At 41.2% G+C, this 21,917-nt stretch overlaps 1 protein-coding gene across 3 annotated transcripts in view; it reads right to left on the minus strand.

The window, feature by feature from the left end:
• The window catches only part of cenps (centromere protein S), a 45,031-nt gene that overhangs the window by 11,962 nt on the left and 11,152 nt on the right, over positions 1-21,917 (minus strand). For 2 of the 3 annotated variants that reach the window (XR_010969615.1, XR_010969614.1), the window contains exons 3-5: positions 5,098-5,131; positions 3,530-3,596; positions 1,504-1,862 (exon numbers count right to left, since the gene is read on the minus strand). Coding sequence is in view for 1 of the 3 variants with exons in the window: in XM_068016950.1 (XP_067873051.1) it covers positions 1,710-1,862; positions 3,530-3,596; positions 5,098-5,131 (254 nt within the window). In the remaining 2 variants the exon portion in view is untranslated. Of the gene's footprint in view, positions 1-341; positions 1,863-3,529; positions 3,597-5,097; positions 5,132-21,917 lie in introns of those variants that run through there. The other variant, XM_068016950.1, reaches the window with a different exon arrangement.

A 21,917-nucleotide genomic window follows, 5' to 3' on the forward strand; every position in this document is an offset into this window, starting at 1 on the left:
TTGCTTACTCAAACACAAATGCACAAATATTCAAAGGGCAATTTTAATGAAATATTAGATTTGTTTCAGGAAAACGCTCTACTTGGGCTCTTTGAGTGTTATGGTCCATATCTGTTCATTTTCTTAACTCCTCACCAACTTTGTAACAGCAGATTTCATTCATTATTGATTGCTACAAGCTACAACCACACACACAAAAAAAAATACGAGATCTAATAGTGAAAGTATGCGCAGAGCTACACTGCTTTAAATCCAGATAATGTGAGCATGTTGTGATGGTATTAACAGTGTAGCATAGAATACCAAAGATTCTGGGACACAAGAATGGAATGATATTAATATTTCAATTTTGCATTTAATTTTTCTTTGAAATAACAGTCATTTAGCTTAGAAAATACTGTAATCTGGTTATCAACATATTAAAAATAACTTTAAAATCTATGGAATGAAAACAGAAAATGCTGGAAACAATCAGCAGGTGAGGCAGCATCTGTGGTGAAAGAGGCAATGGATTTTGCATCATTGTATATACCTACTGGGGATGGCTATTTGATTTTCAAACTGTTCTCTGTTAAGCTGGCTGTGGTTGGGGAGAATGAGGAAAAAGGTCTTGTTTAAAATCTATGGGGGGCTTCTCCAATGATTCAGTGGGTTTATGTATTTTGAGCTATATGAAGCAGGAGATTCCAGTTTTGACTTTGAAGTGGGGCTTGAACACCAGTCTTCAGACTCAGTACCCAAGTACCTAATCTAGTCTGACATTTCAGTACACTACTGAGGGAGGGCTACACTGTCAGAGGCTCCGTGAGATCCCGTTTACCTGTTTCATCAAACCCCTGATCCTTCCAATCTCCTCCATGAGGTCTTTGATCTCCCCACGCGACCCTTCCGAAACTCCCCCAAGTACTCCAATCTCTCCCTCCTCCTTGCTCTGCTCCCTGACTGCAGCCTGGTGCCAAAGCCATACCTGGCCGACAGCCAGCCAGTCTCCAGTGCTAATCAAGTGCTGCCATTAAATTTAGCAGGACCCGAGAGAAACCCAGTCTTCTGGGCTTTGCAACCTCAAAGCAACCCCACTGCTCCCCCTCTGCCTCCAAATTAATATCCAGCCCACTATTTTGCAGAAATACAATGCATCAATATTTTTAATTTAACATACATATCTGTTTTAATACAAAACTTAATCACTGATAGGTGACAAAACATGGAAGACAATATTAAGCACTATTATTTTTCACAGGTAAATTAAACATTCCTATTAAAAATGTGAAAAGTAATTTCAATACATCAAAAAGAGAGAACCTTATTTATGACAGCTAATACTATCTTTCTCAACCTCAAGTTGAGAGTGATCATCTGAGAAATATGTTTGATTGGGGATGGTGGCAAAAAGGTGCTAGGATTATAATCCACCACAATACAACTATGAATTATACTCCAAAGGTACTGGCTATCATTTAAAAAATTAGTAGCCATGCCAAAATAAATTGACATCCATTTTACCTGTATCTTATGGTATTTTGTTAGTTTCCAAGACCACCTGAAACTCTTTCATATAATTCAGGTGTTCATTTGCAGCTTCAAATCCCCCATTCGCTGAACAGAGACATGAGAAAATTTGTTGCAAACAGTTTAGATGATCGACAGTGACCTTGTTCTCAGTTCTAGCTCCAAGATAAACTTTCAATTTGAAACGCCTTTTCTGCAGGTTAGTCAACAGTAACATCTTCACTTTCAGTTACAGCAGACTCGAGGTGGCCATCAGATTTCTTCTTTCCTTTTCCTGTGGTGACTGTTTTTTTCTCTTTTTGCTCCGCATTACTGGAAGCGAGATCATTACATTTCTCTGTAATGAAGTTTAGCTGGTAAAGCAAGAAATCAAACATTTAAATACTGAGCAATGAGCAACATAATTGTGCTGTCAAGTCGGCTGGGCAGTCTAACTTACCATTTCTCATAACTAGAATGCCACTTTGTGTGAATCGCCTTAAGCTTAAGGTCTCAAGTCAGTTTCTGCCTGACCTATTTTCCCGTCAAAGCTTTGATGTCATTAGTACCCAGGAGAGGGGTAGTCTTGTCACTAAGGTGCAAAGATTGCCACACCATCTACTCCTTTCACAGTTGCAATGAGAAGCAGTGTTCCACTTTATGGTATGGCATCAAAGAGTAGGGATTAAGTGAACTTACTCTGATTGATGGGATGTGACAAGCAATATTCCCCAGGGATCTTTATCAGTGCTTCAGCGTTTTACCATATATACCAATGGCTCGGACGAAGGACTGGAGAGTTGTATATCTAGTATACACTATAGAGCAGTATACTTTGCTAGTATAGTACTATCCTTCAAATATACTATGGCCACTTTTTATTAAAACTAATCCTAATAAAGGCATTATTGTACAATTGTTACACCAATATCTCTTAAAAATTATGAGTAAGTTTGTATGAGTAAATTGCCATTTTGTAACAGATGGTGGCACTGTTGCTGACGAAAGGGACAAAATAAATTAAGGTTAAATCTGACTGAATCTGGTCTGTTTGTTTCTGCACTCTGCCACCTGGTTATTAATTACAAGGAAAAGATTTGGACCTGAATCTTAGTCCTACTGTAAAAATATCCACTCAACAAATCATGATTGTCGAGATTTATGAGAAGAAACTCAGAGAATTGAAATTGGGTGCACTGGAAAATAATATTAAGCGGTGATTTGATCTATGTGCTTAAAATTCTGAAAGGGCATCAATAATCTTGATCTAAGCAAGCTGTCTGACTGAAACCTTTTATCTCAAATCTAGGAAACACAAGTATAAAGTTGGAAATCATTAGCTGACACTTGCAGTTTGATCCTTGTGCTGAGTTAAGCCAATCTCAGTAATTGTTTGGGGTGCTTCATTTGGTTTTGAACCCCTGGTCTCAAGGGAAAAGAGAGCCAAGGTATCTGCTCCTCATTCCTGCTAACATATGGATGAATATCAGGATACATGGGGATGTCAGGTCAGGATATTATCAGACTCAACGGGGATTCCTTCCACAGTGGAATAGCATGCTGACGCTGTCCAGGTTTACATATGAAGAATAGCTAGTTGGGTGAGCTAACAGAGGGCTGCCAGCAGGAATCAATTCCTTTAAAAGAGCAGGTGGGAAATGATGGCTGTGAGAATAAACATCAACATCGATGATTAATTATTCTATGTAACACCAAGGCTTCAGTCCTGTAGAGGGTCACTGAAATAGCACCCGTGGAATTTAACCAGAGCTGCCCCGTGTAAATTGTAATGTTAAACTGAATTAACTAAATTACCATTGTGTAGGTCACATTTTGTCATCTTAGAACTTTTATCTCAAGAAATTAAACAAACTGGGCAAGTCCACGACAGTACAACTTGTATATGATCTGTTTGAAGAAGTTTTAATCAACTGAATGCTCTTTCCTCACTTCAATGAGCATTCTATTAATACTGTTAAGCTTTAGAGTATTCTAAATTGTGACATTCATGACAAATGTAAAAAAAAAAGTGCAACTTCACCAGTGCTTTGCTCCTCCTTGCCAGCAGTTTCACGTCATCTGTGTTGACAGTGGTCCGCTTTCCATGTCTGTGGAAAGATATTAAAGTTAACTACCACACTGGTTTTATATTAAATCTTAAAATTACTTTTAAGAAATAAATCAAGTACTAAAATGTATCTATCCTCCAGGAAAAATGTATTGTTTAAAAAATTTGGAAGGAAGAAAGTCAGGATGAGTAGCTGTAGGCCATGCCTACATCATGCCTTGAGCACAATCTGGGTTCCGGTGCAGTACTGAGTGAATGCTGCATTGTTGCCCGTTCTCTCTTTCAGAAGAGATGTTACACTGAGGTTCTGTGTTGTTCCAGTGATTCAAATGGACATGGCGTTATACAGAGTTGACCAGGAAGCTGTCACCCTGTTATGAGCAATATTCCTGTAGTAGCAATAGTAATAAAGATCCAAATGGCAATAAGGCACAAGTGAAACTCCCATAGCACTTTACAAGATCAAAGTTAACAAGCTACAAATCAGTTTTATTTAAAACAAAGTTAAATTAAGTTCCTTGATGATGAATTCATTAGATATGGATGCTCTGGAACAAATCTGAGGCAGTCGAATTAAATCCACAGAAAAAGGAAGAGACATTTCTTTCCATTCTCTCAACCTGTTAGGCATGTTCTTTGGAATGTAAAATAAGACAAATAAAACCCAAGTTTTTGGGTATAAGTGTCAAGGATAGACATATCCTATGTGCAAGCCACACACTGTCATTTTAAAATATAAAAATCAAACGTAATTTTGCTCCAAAAAATTTGGAGTGCTCTACCCTCTCTCTCAGCAGGATCAGTTACACGTGAAGTGAGCTTGGTCAGTCTGAATGTCGTCCCCAAGGGCATAAGTCTACACCATAAAACTGCCTGACAAGCACTATTAAACTATATTGGCAGCTTTATCAGAGAAGTTTACAAGGAATGCTGACCGAGGAAGTGAACATTAAACAGCAATTGAGATTGCGGCAGATCATAGGGAGAATTACTTTTGTATTTAAGTTGTATTACAGCTGATCTGGGAGTGTTTGATGCTGAAAGTGGGAAATTCTTCCACTCGCTAATATTGACTTCACTCATTTAACAGCATATCCAAAGTTAAAAAGAAAAATATTCCTTACAACATCTACTTTGTACAAATATTGATAGTAAAGACAAGGGATCACAAAAACTGGTCTGAAAATAGTAATCTCACAAAATTTCGTCTGAAAATAGTAATCTCTCAAAATTCAGCTATAACTTCACATAGAATAATTAAAGCGTTATATGCTGTAAATTTGAGAGGTTTAAATAAGTCAATATCAAGAAACAAGTTTTAAAACAGCGGAATTTTATTTCAAACTATTATAATTTCCTTTGTTGAACTCAAGTTTATTTCCTTCCTCCAGCCATCCGCTGAGCTTCATTATAACAGTATTTGTAGAGGAAGCCATCTTATCATCGGGGGTTAACCTCATCAAAAGCCCCCTCTTTCTGCCCCTCTCGCCAAGGTACCAGTTATGATTTAAATGTACATTCACTGGAATTGTATTACTTACTTTGCAAATAGCTCAAGGTCCTTCGCAAAATTCTCTGGAAAAAAAAGGTATTTAAAAATAAACATCTAAAACTTTTACAGATCATAAAGGACTGCAAAACAAAGCTCAACACAAGTAGACACTTGCCATGCATCAAGTTCAAACAGCTTATGTGAAGAAAGTAAAACTTTTTACAGTAAAATGTACCCAACAAAATAGGTTGCATCAGAAACTGCTCCAAGGGTATTTTTAGTTTAGTTTAGAGATACAGCACTGAAACAGGCCCTTCGGTCCACCGAGTCTGTGCCGACCATCAACCACCCATTTATACTAATCCTACACTAATCCCATATTCCTATCACATCCCCACCTGTCCCTATATATTTCCCTACCACCTACCTATACTAGGGGCAATTTATAATGGCCAATTAACCTATCAACCTGCAAGTCTTTGGCATGTGGGAGGAAACCGACGCAGACACAGGGAGAACTTGCAAACTCCACACAGGCAGCACCCAGAATCAAACCCGGGTCCCTGGAGCTGTGAGGCTGCGGTGCTAACCACTGCGCCACTGTGATTTAGGGATTTATTGCATGATTGTATTGCTTCAGGCTACACTCCAGTTTCAAGACTGGAAATGGACTTCAAGAAGTCATTTTATAATCAACACTGTAGGAAAGAACTAAGACTGAGCATTGCAAAATCTTATTAGCTACGTTGCAACTTTTGCCATGTTTGTCTTGTTCAGATTTATGGTTCCCTCATATGGGGGTGATATAGAGGCTATATATAGACGCATTCCATGACAATATGAAAGGCACAATTCAACATGGTGGCTCCTCATCAGAGCCCTTTCCTATCCTGAGTGGCGTGAAACAGGGCTGTGTTCTCGCACCCACACTTTTTGGGATTTTCTTCTCCCTGCTGCTCTCACACGCGTTCAAGTTTTCAGAAAAAGAAATTTTCCTCCACACAAGATCAGGGGGCAGGTTGTTCAACCTTGCCCATCTAAGAGCGAAGTCCAAAGTACGGAAAGTCCTCATCAAGGAACTCCTCTTTGCTGACGATGCTGCTTTAACATCTCACACTGAAGAGTGCCAGCAGAGTCTCATCGACAGGTTTGCGGCCGCCTGCAATGAATTTGGCCTAACCATCAGCCTCAAGAAAACGAACATCATGGGGCAGGACGTCAGAAATGCTCCATCCATCAATATTGACGACCACGCTCTGGAAGTGGTTCAAGAGTTCACCTATCTAGGCTCAACTATCACCAGTAACCTGTCTCTCGATGCAGAAATCAACAAACGCATGGGAAAGGCTTCCACTGCTATGTCCAGACTGGCCAAGAGAGTGTGGGAAAATGGCGCACTGACACAGAACACAAAAGTCCGAGTGTATCAAGCCTGTGTCCTCAGCACCTTGCTCTATGGCAGTGAGACCTGGACAACGTATGTCAGCCAAGAGCGACGTCTCAATTCATTCCATCTTCGCTGCCTCTGGAGAATACTTGGCATCAGGAGGCAGGACCATATCTCCAACACAGAAGTCCTCGAGGCGGCCAACATCCCCAGCTTATTCACACTACTGAGTCAGCGGCACTTGAGATAGCTTGGCCATGTGAGCCGCATGGAAGATGGCAGGATCCCCAAAGACACATTGTACAGCGAGCTCGCCACTGGTAGCAGACCCACCGGCTGTCCATGTCTCCGCTTTAAAGACGTCTGCAAACGCAACATGAAATCCTGTGACATTGATCACAAGTCATGGGAGTCAGTTGCCAGCGTTCGCCAGAGCTGGCGGGCAGCCATAAAGGCGGGGCTAAAGTGTAGCGAGTCGAAGAGACTTAGTAGTTGGCAGAGGCGCAAGGGGAGAACCAACTGTGTAACAGCCCCGGCAAACAAATTTTTCTGCAGCACCTGTGGAAGAGCCTGTCACTCTAGAATTGGCCTTTATAGCCACTCCAGGCGCTGCTCCACACACCACTGGCCACCTCCAGGCGCTTACCCATTGTCTCTCGAGATAAGGAGGCCAAAGAGATATAGACACTACAGCACTGATTTAAAAAAAGATGGGGCGGGGGGTGAACGGTGGTCAGGTACAGGTGAGTGGGAAATAGGAGCGGGGAGGCCTAAAGCAGACGGCACACCTGGTAATTCTGAAGAAAAAGCGACCCAGCTGATTTTATCTGAAGGGCCATGTTTAAAGTCAGTGTTCTGCTTGAAGCCAGTGGGAATGATAACAAGGCCAGCAGGCAGGTGAGGGAATTGAGGCAGAAGCAAGCCACTGTTGGGAAACTAAGTTGACAGGCCCGGCATAAGGTAAGTGCTCAGGTAGGAATGCTTCTAAACAGATGCCGGTGTAGGGAGGGAGAGGGATAGCCAGGGCAAGAAAGGCCCAAGGAATTCTGCCTGCTCTTCCAAAGAAAAAAATACTGCAGATGCTGCAACTCTGAAATGAGAACCGAAAGTGCCAGAAATACTCAGCATGTCTGGCAGCATCTGTGACGAGAGAAACAGAGTTAACGTTTCAGGTCTGTGACCTTTCATCAGAACTGGCAAAGGTTAGTATTGTAACAGTCTTTGAGCAAGTGAAAAGGGAGGTGGGGGGCAGGGTGGGGAAGAGAGGAGAAGGAAAAAAAGGGAAGGTCTGTGATTGGGCAAAAAGCAGGAGAGATTAAATGACAAATGTCATGGAGCAAAAGGTAAATGGAGTGCTAAATCCAGAGACACTGCCTGAAGGGTTGGTAGAAGCAGAAACCTCAACATTTAAGAAGTATTTAGATGAGCACTTGAAATGACAGAGCATACAAGGCTACGGGCCAAGTGCTGGAAAATGGGATTAGAATAGATAGGCTTGATGGCTGGCATGGACACGGTGGGCCGAAGGGCCTGTTTCTGTGCTGTATAACTCTGTGACTCTCTATGAGAGAGAATGTTAATGGCAGAATAATGAACGCTCTGTCCAAAAGCAAAAACATGAAAAACACGTTTAAGACTAGCATGGTTAAAAAATAATAAAACAAAAATAATAATGATTATAGATAGATAACTAAATAATGAGAAAATAATGGGGCTTGTGGTCTGAACTATTGAACTCAACATTGAGTCCAGAAGGCTGTAGAGTGCCTAATCAGATGATGAGGTGCTGTTCAAGCTTGTGTTGAGCTTCACTGGAACACTGCAGCAGGCAGAGGACAGAAATGTGGGTGAGAGAGCAGGGTGATGACTTAAAATGGCAAGCAACCAGAAGCTCAGGGTCTTGCCTGTGGACCGAGCGGAGGTGTACTACAAAGCGCTCACCCAGTCTGTGTTTGGTCTCCCTAATGTAGAGGCACCCACATTGTGAGTAGCGAATACAGTATACTAAATTGAAAGAATCTAAAAATAAATTAATGAAAGAATTAAAAAATTTACTTCATTTGGCCTCTTCTGTATCCAGCCGAGTTTGATCGGCAGGTTTGACACATTGGGCAGGCTGCACCATGTTGGTGTAAAAATCACACTGGGGTGCCGATGGCATTGTCAGACCACCACTGTTAAATTTAAATTCAGCCCTCGCTCACCTGCAGCGAGAGCCTCAGCCAAATTCAGTGGCTGTGAAGATATCGCCAGGCAAGAAGCAAGTGGCCTCAGGCCAAGAAATGGGCTCAGCCTGTTCATAAGCTCCCCTACGCACAATTCTCACTGAACAAGGGGCGTTAAAATGACTCGTAAATTCTAGATGAGGCCTGACCAAGACAAAGCTTTATACTTTAAGCTGCAAGTGCTATAATAATTTAAATGTTTTGCCAATACAATCAAGCCAGTTCTAGACTTCTACAATTAGGCTGAATGGACCTTCAGCAGTTTCACTGTCCCTGCAACACTATAAGAACTTGCAATTATTTAGCTCTTTTCCCACAGCCAATGAAGCACCTTTGAAGCATACTCACTACCAGAATATAAGAAACTCAATGTGCATGCAGCAGTGGCTGATAAACTGCAATGAGATATTCTTTTCTTTTGGGCCTCCTTATCTCGAGAGACAATGGATACGCGCCTGGAGGTGGTCAGTGGTTTGTGAAGCAGCGCCTGGAGTGGCTATAAAGGCCAATTCTGGAGTGACAGGCTCTTCCACAGGTGCTGCAGAGAAATTAGTTTGTTGGGGCTGTTGCACAGTTGGCTCTCCCCTTGCGCCTCTGTCTTTTTTCCTGCCAACTACTAAGTCTCTTCGACTCGCCACAATTTAGCCCTGTCTTTATGGCTGCCCGCCAGCTCTGGCGAATGCTGGCAACTGACTCCCACGACTTGTGATCAATGTCACACGATTTCATGTCGCGTTTGCAGACGTCTTTATAACGGAGACATGGACGGCCGGTGGGTCTGATACCAGTGGCGAGCTCGCTGTACAATGTGTCTTTGGGGATCCTGCCATCTTCCATGCGGCTCACATGGCCAAGCCATCTCAAGCGCCGCTGACTCAGTAGTGTGTATAAGCTGGGGATGTTGGCCGCTTCAAGGACTTCTGTGTTGGAGATATAGTCCTGCCACCTGATGCCAAGTATTCTCCGAAGGCAGCGAAGATGGAATGAATTGAGACGTCGCTCTTGGCTGGCATACGTTGTCCAGGCCTCGCTGCCGTAGAGCAAGGTACTGAGGACACAGGCCTGATACACTCGGACTTTTGTGTTCCGTGTCAGTGCGCCATTTTCCCACACTCTCTTGGCCAGTCTGAACATAGCAGTGGAAGCCTTACCCATGCGCTTGTTGATTTCTGCATCTAGAGACAGGTTACTGGTGATAGTTGAGCCTAGGTAGGTGAACTCTTGAACCACTTCCAGAGCGTGGTCGCCAATATTGATGGATGGAGCATTTCTGACATCCTGCCCCATGATGTTCGTTTTCTTGAGGCTGATGGTTAGGCCAAATTCATTGCAGGCAGACGCAAACCTGTCGATGAGACTCTGCAGGCATTCTTCAGTGTGAGATGTTAAAGCAGCATCGTCAGCAAAGAGGAGTTCTCTGATGAGGACTTTCCGTACTTTGGACTTCGCTCTTAGACGGGCAAGGTTGAACAACCTGCCCCCTGATCTTGTGTGGAGGAAAATTCCTTCTTCAGAGGATTTGAACGCATGTGAAAGCAGCAGGGAGAAGAAAATCCCAAAAAGTGTGGGTGCGAGAACACAGCCCTGTTTCACACCACTCAGGATAGGAAATGAGATAGGTGACAAGATAATCTGGTATTTTTTGGTGGTGTTGGTTAAAGGATAAATGTTGTCCAGGACACTAAGAAAAGTCTCCTGCTCTTTTTTGAATAGTTACATGGCAACATCTCCGGCAGTAAACTTCTGAAGAGGCTCAAAGACAAACATTAAACGCAAATTTCTAGGTGCACTCGCAACTATTAAATAGTAGTGCTATTTTCCAACTGCTTGTAAGCTTTTCACTCCAATTGATATGTAATGGCTAAACTTGGAATATTTGCAATAACTACAAAAGAAGTAAATGCAATTAATCAAAACAATCTGTTGTACAATATATTAAAATAGCCAATTATATACAGAAAGACAGCTGACATTGATGTTTTACATTCATCCTCATTTATTTCTTTTTAAAAGTTCACACCACCACAGGAATTGAGCACAAAATCTGACACCTCAATGCAGTACTGAGGGAGTGTGCATTGTCAGAGGCGTCATCTTTCAGATCTTTCATTAAATTGAGGCGCCATCTGCTTATTCAGTTGGATGAATAGTTCTATGGAATCTTTTACAAAGGGGGCAGCACAGTGGCGCAGTGGTTAGCACCACAGCCTCACAGCTCCAGCGACCTGGGTTCAGTTCTGGGTACTGCCTGTGCGGAGTTTGCAAGTTCTCCCTGTGACCACGTGGGTTTCCGCCGGGTGCTCCGGTTTCCTCCCACAGCCAAAGACTTGCAGGTTGATAGGTAAATTGGCCATGGTAAATTGCCCCTAGTGTAGGTAGGTGGTAGGAGAATTGAGGGAAGGTGGGGATGTGGTAGGGAATATGGGATTATTGTAGAATTAGTATAAATGGGTGGTTGTTGGTCGGCACAGACAAGGTGGGCCGAAGGGCCTGTTTCAGTGCTATATCACTCTATGACAGATCTCTCTCAGGATCCTGACCTACATTCCTCCCTCCAAACCAGCAGAAAACAGATTAATTTGTCAATTAATCATTCATTTGCTATTTTTGACACCTTGACAGAGGATGTTACAACGTAAACCAACTGATGAGTTTAAGAAAATGCAAAACCCGAAAGCAATATAAATAAAGCTAATTTCAAAACAAACTAAATGAAACCATCAGCTTTTAAAAGTAGAAGTATAGCACAACATACTGCTGTATCAAAGAGCTGGATTACAAAAAGACACATTAGAAATTGGAAAAAAAGTACATTGCATAAACGGTAATATATATGGCCTCTTAATTTCCCCAAAGTGCTTTTCAATCTCAGTCAGGGCAAGATGGGAAGAACAATTAACTGGCTGCGCCAGTCCAGGTCACTGTATCATACAGCTAACTGCTGGTTATATAATGGCACTGGTAAAGGTCTAGAAGGAGAGAGCTATCTATTGCTAACATAAAAGTAGAGCAGAATGTTTTTTTTCTTATCTATGACACAGGAACTGAAAAATGATGCACTTGAAGATCCAGATAAGATTTTGCAGGATGCACACCTCCAAGACGCTCTCACACCAACATTATGTAATGCCACATCCTTTAGAAATATAGCACCCTTATTGATAGATACAAAGCAGGAAATTCATGAATATTTGCAAGATACTGCAAAACAGAATTTAAAAACAACTTATATTTATTAGGAGGGGGAAGCAAGATATTGCTAAGGGAGCAGTGCCCTTTACCAATTTCTCTTATACTTGATTTGAGGGTTTGATCCCATGAACAACCAAGTTACCTGCAATTGGAACTTTTAATTTTGTTAATTCTAGAGACATATTCTATACACAGGGGTTAAGAATTAGATTTATACAAATTATCCTTCTTTCAGTATTTAAAATCTAAATTTTAGTTATGTTCAACTGTTAAACCTACACATTACCGTACATCTCACCCATATCAGATCAAATTTTTTTTTGCATGCATGTTGCAAAGTACTGATCCAAATTCAGCATAAAGCTAGTTTAAAAAACTGATTACTTGATTCCTAAAGTAAGAAAAAACTCTATAAACGAATATTAATCAAAGAGTACACCCAACTTTAACAAGTTAATCATTAACATCATCTTGAAAATGATACAAGTAGGCATTGGAGTTGGCAACATTATCAGGTTTCAAATCTGGTCAATAATTCTAAGTAGGAAGCAAGAAAAATAACAGACTATGAAACAAAAGATGGCTGAGAAAAGACAGCGATCAGAGATTTCTGAGATTTTTATTTGGAGCATTATAAAGAAAAATTACACACCGAGGCACATAAGGCGATATTATAGCAGATGGCCAAAAGCTTGATTAAAGAGGTGGGTTTTTCAGGAGCATCATAAAGGGAGAAAGATAGGTGCAGAGGATTAGGGAGGGAATTCCAGAGCTTAGGGCCTTGATAGCTGAAGGCACGGTTGCCAATGATGGAGCGAATAAAATCAGGGATGCTCAAGAATTAGATGAGCGCAGTTATCTCGGAGGGTTGTGGGGCTGGAGGAAATTACAGAGATAGGGAGAGGCGAGGCCATGGAGAAATTTGACAAGGAGGATAAGAATTTTAAAATCAAGGAGTTGCTTGATCAGAGAGCCAATGTAGATCAGTCAGCGAGCACGGGTGATGGAAGAATGGGTCATGGTGTGAGTCAGGACATGGGCAGCAGAGTTTAGATGACCTCAAGTTTATGGAGGGTAGAATGTGGAAGGCTAGCCAGGTGTGCACTGGAATAGTCAAGTATAGACATAACAAAGGTATAGATCAGGGATTCAGCAGCTGATGAGCTGAGACGGGGTGAAGTTGGGCAATATTACAGAGGTGGAAATAGGCGGTCTTAGTAAGTGGGTAGAAATGCCCATCTGACAAGATTGTTCAACATGAGTCCAAACTCTGATAAAATGGTATTCCCATTATTTCTAAATGATCCTGCATTAGACATCAGTAATGGTACGAGTTATACAAAGTACATTGGTGCTCTGATATATCTCTTCAGGTATATGTATATAATTCCTTTTAATCATGAGTGCGTGACTTCAGCCAGGCTGTGGGACAGCAGGGGGTGAGGGGAATGCCCTTCTCGTTCCCCAACTCAAATCTAAGTTATGCCTTTCCCACACAGCTCAGCAAAGGTAAGGCAAGTATTGCACTGACAGGCTCCAAGACAGAAGTGGCAGAGCCAGGAACAAATAATCTATTTGCCTCTTATTAGGAAATGGGGTATGGCACGCATGGAGATGGAGGGGGGGGGGGGGGGGGGGGGTGGGCAGGGTGAAGATAGCCAAATCCCTCCAAGCTAATAGGATAGTTCTGATATTAAATTTCCAACATATTATAAAATCGCACAGCACAGGAGGGAACCATTCGGCCCGTCGTGCCTGTGCTGGCTCTTTGAAACTTTTGTTGCTCTCCTCTTTGTATTCTCAACACCTTTTACTTTTGTTCCTTTATGCAAGGCATTTTGTTTTATGGAGGAAAAAATAACTGAAATGTATTTTTTGCTGGAGGCAAGAGGAAGATCTAGGCATGAAGCCAAAACATTAAATGACTCATACACAAGACCTCAAACCAATCTGTAAAGTTGAATGATAATGAAAACTCTAACGACCCTAGGTCTGAAATCCATCAACAAACTTTATGCACTACTGCGAGCACTGAAAAGCTCAAAAATGTGTCAATATCATTCTCATGCTACTGTTTCTTTTCTCGCTCCCACCCAGTGATCTCTGGAGCCCCTCAAGGATCTATCCTTGGCCCTCACCTTTTTTACATCTACATGTTGTCTCTCAGTGCCATCATTTGAAAACATGTCAAGATTTCACACGTACACTGACAAAACCCAGCTCTATCTCACCACCACCTCTCTCAACATCTCCGTTGCATTTGATTTGTCAGGCTGCTTATCCAACTTCCAGTATTGGATGAACAGAAATTGTCTTTGGTCCTCACCACAATATCTGTTCCCCTAGCCACCAATTCCAATCCTCCATTCCCCTCTCCCCAACCACTGCCTGAGGCTGAACTAGACGGTTTGCAAACTTGGGGTCTTATTTAACCCTTAGCGGAGCTTTCAATCTCATATTTTCCATTATCATAACTGCCTACTTCCACCTCCATAATACTGCCAGTCTTTGGCCCTGCCTCTACTGCTGAAATCCTCGTCCAAGCTACAATAACTCCCAGACTCATCTATTCCAATACTCCCTTGACTGGCCTCCCATCTTCCAACCTCTGTAAACTACAATTCGCCCAAAACTCTGCTGCCTGTATCTTAACTTGCACTCAGTACCATTCATCAATTGTTCCTGTGTTCACTGATCTACATGGGCTCCCACAACAGCAACATTTTGAATTTAAAATTCTCATTGTTGTGTTAAAATATCCCCATGGGTATTGCCCTTTCCTATATTTGAAACCTCCTCTTATGAATTCTGCATTCCTCCAACTCTGGCCGCTTCTACATCCCCAATTTCTTTCATCCTGCCACTGGCGGCCACAACTTCAGCTGTCTAGGCCCTAAGCTCTGGAATTTGCTCCCTTAACCCCTCTACATCTCTCTCTTCCTTTGAGAAGCTCCTTAAAACCTACCTCTGATCAAGCTTTTCGTCACCTGTCCTTATATCTCATGTGGTCTAATATCAAATTTTGTCTGATAATGCTCCTGCGAAGCACCTTGGGACATTTTATTATGTTGAAGGTGCTATATCATTGCAAGTTCTTGTAATAAAAACAGAATTTGACTTGTAGATAAGTTTTGCCAATAATACACTATGCATTGCAAAGCTTAGTAGCTATTATAAAATGTAGCTGCCATCTCACTATGAGCAGCACCACAGATCTACTTGTACTATAAAAAAAAAGTAGAATTTTCCTTTCCATTGCAATTCATTATTCCACTCAAGAACTCAAAATAAAAGCAGTCATTTGGAAAGTACAGAAAAACGTTCCAAGAGCAGAAAGATCAAAAAAGTTGGCATCATAAAATTGCTTATTAAGCAAGAATAAATGGCTAAGCTCTGGACACGGCAATGTAGAGAACATTCCTAGAGTGTTCAGCAAAGCCAGAGAAGGCAGAACATAAGAAACAGGAACAGCAACAGGCCATTCAGCCCCTCGAGCCAGCCCCACCATTCAATAAGATCATGGCTGATCTGTCCAAGGCCCCAACTCCTCTTTCAGGCCTGCTCCGCTTAACCCTCGACTCCCCGAGATTTCAAAAATCTACCTCCTCCTTAAATACATTTAGTGATCCAGCCTCCACAACTCTCTGAGGTAGAGAATTCCAGACATTCACCACCCTCTGACAGAAGAAATTCCTTCGCATCTCAGTTTTAAATGTGTGACCCCTTATTCTGTAACTAGGTCCCCTAGTTCGAGATTCCCCCACTAGTGGAAACATATTGAACATCTACCCTGTCAAGCCCCCTTAGAATCTTATATGTTTCAAAAAGATCACTTCTCATTCTTCTAAACTCCAATGAGTAAAGGCCTAACCTGTTTAGCCGTTCTTGATAAGACAACCCCTTCATCCCAGGAATCAGCCTAGTGAACCTTTTCTGAACTGCCTCCAATGCTAGTATATCCTTCCTTAAATACAGGGACCAAAACTGTACGCAGTACTCCAGGTGTGGCCTCACCAACACTCTGTACAGTTGTAACAAGACTTCCCTTTTTTTAAACTCTAACCCCCTAGCAATAAAGGCCAAAACCCCATTTGCCTTCCTAATTACTTGCTGCACCTGCATGCTAACTTTTTGTGTTTCATGTACAAGAACACCAGATCCCTCTGTACTGCAGTATTTTGTAGTTTTTCGCCATCTAAATAATAATCTGCATTTTTATTCTTCCTACCAAAGTGGATGACCTCACACTTTCCCACCGTGAACTCCATCTGCCAAGTTTTTGCCCACTCACTGAACCTATCTATATCTCTTTGCAGATTCTTTGTGTCCTCATCACAATATGCCTTCCCACCTATTTTTGCATCGTCAGCAAATTTAAATACACTACACTCTGTCCCTTTAGTCATTAATATAGATAGTAAATAGTTGAGGCCCTAGGACCGATCCTTGTGCATCCCACTAGATACGGCTTTCCAACCTGAAAAAGACCCATTAATTCTGACTCTCTTCCTTCTGTGATAGTAAATCCTCAATCCATGCCAACACATTACCCCCAATACCCCGAGCTCTTATTTTGTACAATAACCTTTTATGTGACACCTTATCGAACGCCTTCTGAAAATCCAAATACACTACATCTACCGGCTCCCCTTTATCCACTCTGCTTGTTATATCCTCAAAGAACTCTAACAAATTTGTCAAACATGATTTCCCTTCCATAAAACCATGTTTGACTGCATTATGTTTTTCTAAATGTCCTGCTATTTCTTCCTTAATAATGGAACTTAGCATTTTCCCAATGATAGATGTTAAGCTAACTGGTCTATAGTTTCCTGCTTTCTGTCTCCCTCCTTTCTTGAACAGGGGCGTCACATTAGCGGTTTTCCAATCTGCTGGTACCCTACCGGAATCCAGTAAGTTTTGGCATATTATGACCAATGTTTCCACCATCTCCGCAGCCACTTCTTTTAAAACCCTTGGATGCAGGCCATTAGGTCCTGGCTACTTGTCTGCCTTTAGTCCCATCAGTTTGTCAAGCGCCTTTTCCCTCGTGATACAGATTGTTACAAGTTCCTCCCTCCCATTTACACCCTGCTCATCTATTATTGTTGGGATGTTTATAGTGTCCTCCACCGTAAAGATCGATGCAAAATATTGGTTTAAGTTATCTGCCATTTCCCTGTTATTAATTCCCCAGTCTCATCCTCTAAGGGTCCCACACTTACTTTAGCTACTCTCTTCCTTTTTATATACCTGTTACTGTTTGTTTTTATATTTCTTGCCAATTTACTCTCAATCAATTTTCTCCCTCTTTATTAGTTTTTTAGTCATCCACTGCTGGTTTCTAAACAATTCCCATCCTCTGGCCTACCACTACTTTGGCCGCTTTGTACACCTTTGTTTTTGATTTGATACTCTCCTTAACTTCCTTTGTTATCCACGGGTGGTTCATGGTTCCCATTGAGCCCTTCCTTCTGACTGGAATAAATGTTTGCTGAGTGTTATGAAATATCTGCTTAAAAGTCTGCCACTGCTCATCTACTGACTTTCCCTTTAGTCTATTTTCCCAGCCCGCTTTAGACAACTCTTTCTTCATACCTCTGTAATTGTCCTTGTTTAAGTTGAAGACACTGGTTTGAGACCCGAGTTGCTCACCCTCAAACTGAATTTGAAATTCTACCATGTTATGATCGCTTTCCCCTGGAGGATCCTTAACTCCGAGATCTCTTATTAATCCTACCTCATTACACATTACCAAATCTAAAATAGCCTGTTCCTGGGTAGGTTCTGGAATGTATTGTTCTAAGAAACAATCCTTGATGTACTCTACAAATTCATCTTTCACGCTACCCTTGCCAATTTTATTTGTCCAGTCTATATGCAGATTAAAATCACCCATGATAATTGCTGTGCCCTTCTTACACGTCTCCATTATTTCCTGATTAATACTTTGCCCTACAGAGAGGCAACTCCTCGAGGGAATATAGACCACTTCCACCCGTGATTTCTTCCCCTTGCTATTCCTTATTTCCACCCAAACTGATTCTACATCACGATCTATTACACCTATATCATTACTCACAAATGCATTGATCCCTTCCTTTAATAACAAAGCTACCCCACCTCCTTTTCCTTTCTGCCTATTCTTCCGGAACGTCGAATATCCTTGAACATTGAGTTTCAAGTCCTGGTCATCCTGCAACCATGTCTCTGTGATAGCTATCAAATCATATTCATTTATTTCTATCTGTGCTGTCAGCTCATCTATCTTGTTACAAATGCTACGTGCATTCAGATAAAGAGGCTTAAACTTTGACTTTTTACCATTTTTACCTACTCTGGTTCTAATTTCTGCAGTACTTGTATGCTTTATCACTTCCTGTCACACTCTGATTAATGTAGGCCTCTTCACTACTCTGCACCTCTGCTCTGTTATTTTCCGACTTTTTAAACTTCCCTCCAATTGAACCCTTCCTCCCAGAAAAGGAAGTGGCGGAGACCTCCGTGTCTGTGACACCTAGTAGTAAATACAGTTGATCTTACGTGAACTCATTTAGTTAGATAAAAAATCCAAACCAATACTAGACAACATAATTTGCACTATGAAAAGATATATGAGAGCAGGAAAAGTTATTTTAATGGAAGATTTCAATCCACCAAGTATGAACTGGGAAAACCCAAGTGGTTTAGAATCGGCATTGCAAATTTAATGCAACTTCATGACCCAGTGAGTCAGGAAGTCATATTAGGTAATGCTAATTTTGACCCGGTATTTATGATCTAGAACACCCATGGGGGACAACGACTGAAGAATGGTTAAGATTAACATGATCTGGGATTCAGATGTTCCAAAGACTAGGAGCCAAGTATAAGTCACACCCAATCACAGACCTTGCCTTTTTTCCCTTCCCCCACCTCAGTACTTATTTTTATTTGTTCTTGGAATGTGAGCATCACTGGCAAGGCCAGTATTCATTGCCCGTCCCTAATTGCCTTTGAGCAGGTGGTGGTGAGCTGCCTTCTTGAACCTCCTGCTTAAAACCTGTTACATCTCTGAACTTTTTCCAGTTCTGCTGAAGGCTCATCGAACATTAACTCTGGTTCACTCTCCATAGACACTGCCAGACCTGCAGTGTATTTTCAGCATTTTCTATTTTTATTTCCAACATTTTCTGTTTTTATAACAGAATGGATGTAAATTTCTCAAAGGCATTTGATAAAATTCAACATGAAAAGATGTAAGTTATTTTTAAAGCTGTAGGATTCAAAGTAAATATTGAGATGGATAAGAAATTAGCTGAAGGGTAAAAGAAAATAGGTGCGTAGCAGCAATGAGTGGGGTGCCCCAAGGTTGTAATCACTATCATTCCAAATTTACACAGATTATTTGGATTTAAACTCAATGTAAACGTAAAATTTTCATGATATAGAACTAGGAGGGACATGCAATCAAAGGATGCATCTCAGAAGTAATAATGAATTAGACAATATAAATAAGTGGGCAAAAAAAACCATGAAATTTAATTTGGAGCACATAGGAAGGAAAAATGAGTGACAGAAGAACTCCATGAATGGTGTGGAAATAGCTATCAGTGAAGGTGAAAGAAACCTAGGAGCCTTAGTAGAAGCAATGCTCAACATGTCAAACCAATACACAGCAGCAGTCAATAAAGCTAACAAAACTTTGAACTGCATAACCAAAATAGTGGAATACAAGTCAGGGAACATTGCGATAAAATCACAGTGCTTTGGTTAGACCTCACCTTAAATGTGATGTGCAATTTTGGCTGCCAAGGCACATACTCACATACTGGAAAGAAAGTTACCTGGCCGGTCTCTAGTATCAAAGGTCTGAGTTATGAGGAAAGACAAGAAAAACTTTGGATTTTCAGTCTCAAAAATAAGCATCCGAGAGGTCATTTATAGAGTTACACAAAATACTTGAAGAAATAAACAAAAAACTTGCCTTTCATGACCACAGGATGCCCCAAAGTGCTTTATGGCCAATGAAGTACTTTATTTTTTGAAGTGTAGACACAGTTGTAATGTATGAAGTATGGCAGCCAATTTGAACACAGCAAACTCCCACAAACAGGAATGTGATAATGGCCAGATAATCTGTCTTTGTGATGTCAAAGGATAATTATTGGATAACTCCCTTGCTCTTCTTCAAAATAGTACCATGGGATCCTTTACATTCACCTGAAAGAGCAGATGAGGCCTCAGTTTAACACCTCATCTGAAAGAGGGCACCTCCAACAGTGCAACGCTCCCTCAGTACTGCAGCGGACTGTCAGCCTTGATTTTTCTGCTCAAGTCCTGGAGTGGGACTTGAACACACAACTCTCTGACTAGAAGGAGAGAGTGCTACCAACAGAGCCATGGTTGACATGGTAAATATAAAAGGTAAGCCCAGAGTATTACTTAAAATTAAATTGTGAGTGACATGGTTTTTTTTTGGGGGGGTGGGGGGGTGGTGAAGGAAGAGAGGGTAGTAAAAAGGTACATTTAACACTGATATTTTGAAGAAGTTGTTCTTCACATAAAGTGAGTGATCAACACACAGAATGGATTTCCACATACCGAAGTGAAAATACTGCAGTCATTCAAGAATCAATTAGATGCAACAATTGGGGAGTTGGGGCCAAGATGTGGTTGGGGAAAGAATGGCCTTTCTCATCCTCAATTGTCATGATACTACTTTTATCTGACAGGAAAAGTTTACAATGGGATGTCTAGTTTGGCTATCGATTCCACAGCCTCCCAAAATGCTAAATGGAGAAATTAGGTGCCTCCTGCAAAAGATCTTAGTGGGCAGGTTGATGTGATGTGGGACAGCACCGGGAGCCACTCAGTTGGAGTGGACTCAGACATCCCTGACACCATCTTCATTGGCGGCGTTTAAAGGTCTTTGTGTGGCAGCTGCAGGACCATGAGACAGAGCAGTACTCTGCAGCAGTTAAGACTACAGCTACTGTTGCAGTAACGAAAGCATTGTGATAATAAATCCTGAAGAGATAAATTCAATGAATTTATTCTACATATATAACAGCAGTCAGATACTGCAGCTTTAATAGGATACAACTTTACCTCAGCAGTAAAGTAATGCATTGTTCACTGCATGGTATAATATGCTCCCATCCCTAAAAAGCAGAGCAGCCTCTGACATACCATAAGAAAACAAATAGGAGATTCACTACTATGAGTAAAAATATTAATTACTGAATTGTAAGCCAAAGGCAAACAGTTGGAAAGGGACCAAGCTCCTAGCTAAGTCAATAAAATGGACGGCGAGATCAGCACCTTGAGGTTAAATGGTAAATCTGCATTACAGCACTATAGTTTAATGACTGAATTTATTCCTGTACCATTTTAGAACGTCCATAAATAAGGGATGCCTATTTGCACAACAAAAAAAACTACAGATTTTAATAAATTCTCAATCTTTCAGATACAATAAAATTAGATCTAGTTCTGAAAAGTGTGCCAAGAGTTAATAATGGGAAACATGGAAATGGCAGAGACTGAACAAGTATAACAAGTATTTTGTATCTGTCTTCACAGTAGAACACATAAAAAGCATCCTAAGAATAGTAGAAAATCACAATGTAAAAGGAAGGGAAAAACTTAAAACAGTCACGATCACTAGAGAAAAAGTAGTAGGAAAACTAATGGGACTAAAGGCTGAAAAGTCCCCTGGACTTGATGGCATACATCCTAAGGTCTTGAAAGAAGTGGTTGCAGAGATAGTGGATGCATTGGTTGTAATCTTCCAGAATTCCCTACATTCTGGAAAGGTCCCAACAGATTGGAAAACCGCAAATGTTACATCTCTATTCAAGAAAGGAGGAAATCAGAAAGTAGGAAACTATAAGCCAGTTAACCTAACATCTGTCATTGGGAAAATGCTAGAATCCATTATTAAGGAAGTAGTAGCAGGACATTTAGAAAATCATAATACAATCAGGCAGAGTCAACATGGTTTATAAAAGGAAAATCGTGTTTGACAAATTTATTAGAGTTCTTTGAGGATATAACAAGCAAGGTGGATAGAGGCCAGCCAGT

The sequence above is a fragment of the Heterodontus francisci genome, chromosome 37 (assembly GCF_036365525.1).
Source record: "Heterodontus francisci isolate sHetFra1 chromosome 37, sHetFra1.hap1, whole genome shotgun sequence".
NCBI lineage: Eukaryota > Metazoa > Chordata > Chondrichthyes > Heterodontiformes > Heterodontidae > Heterodontus > Heterodontus francisci.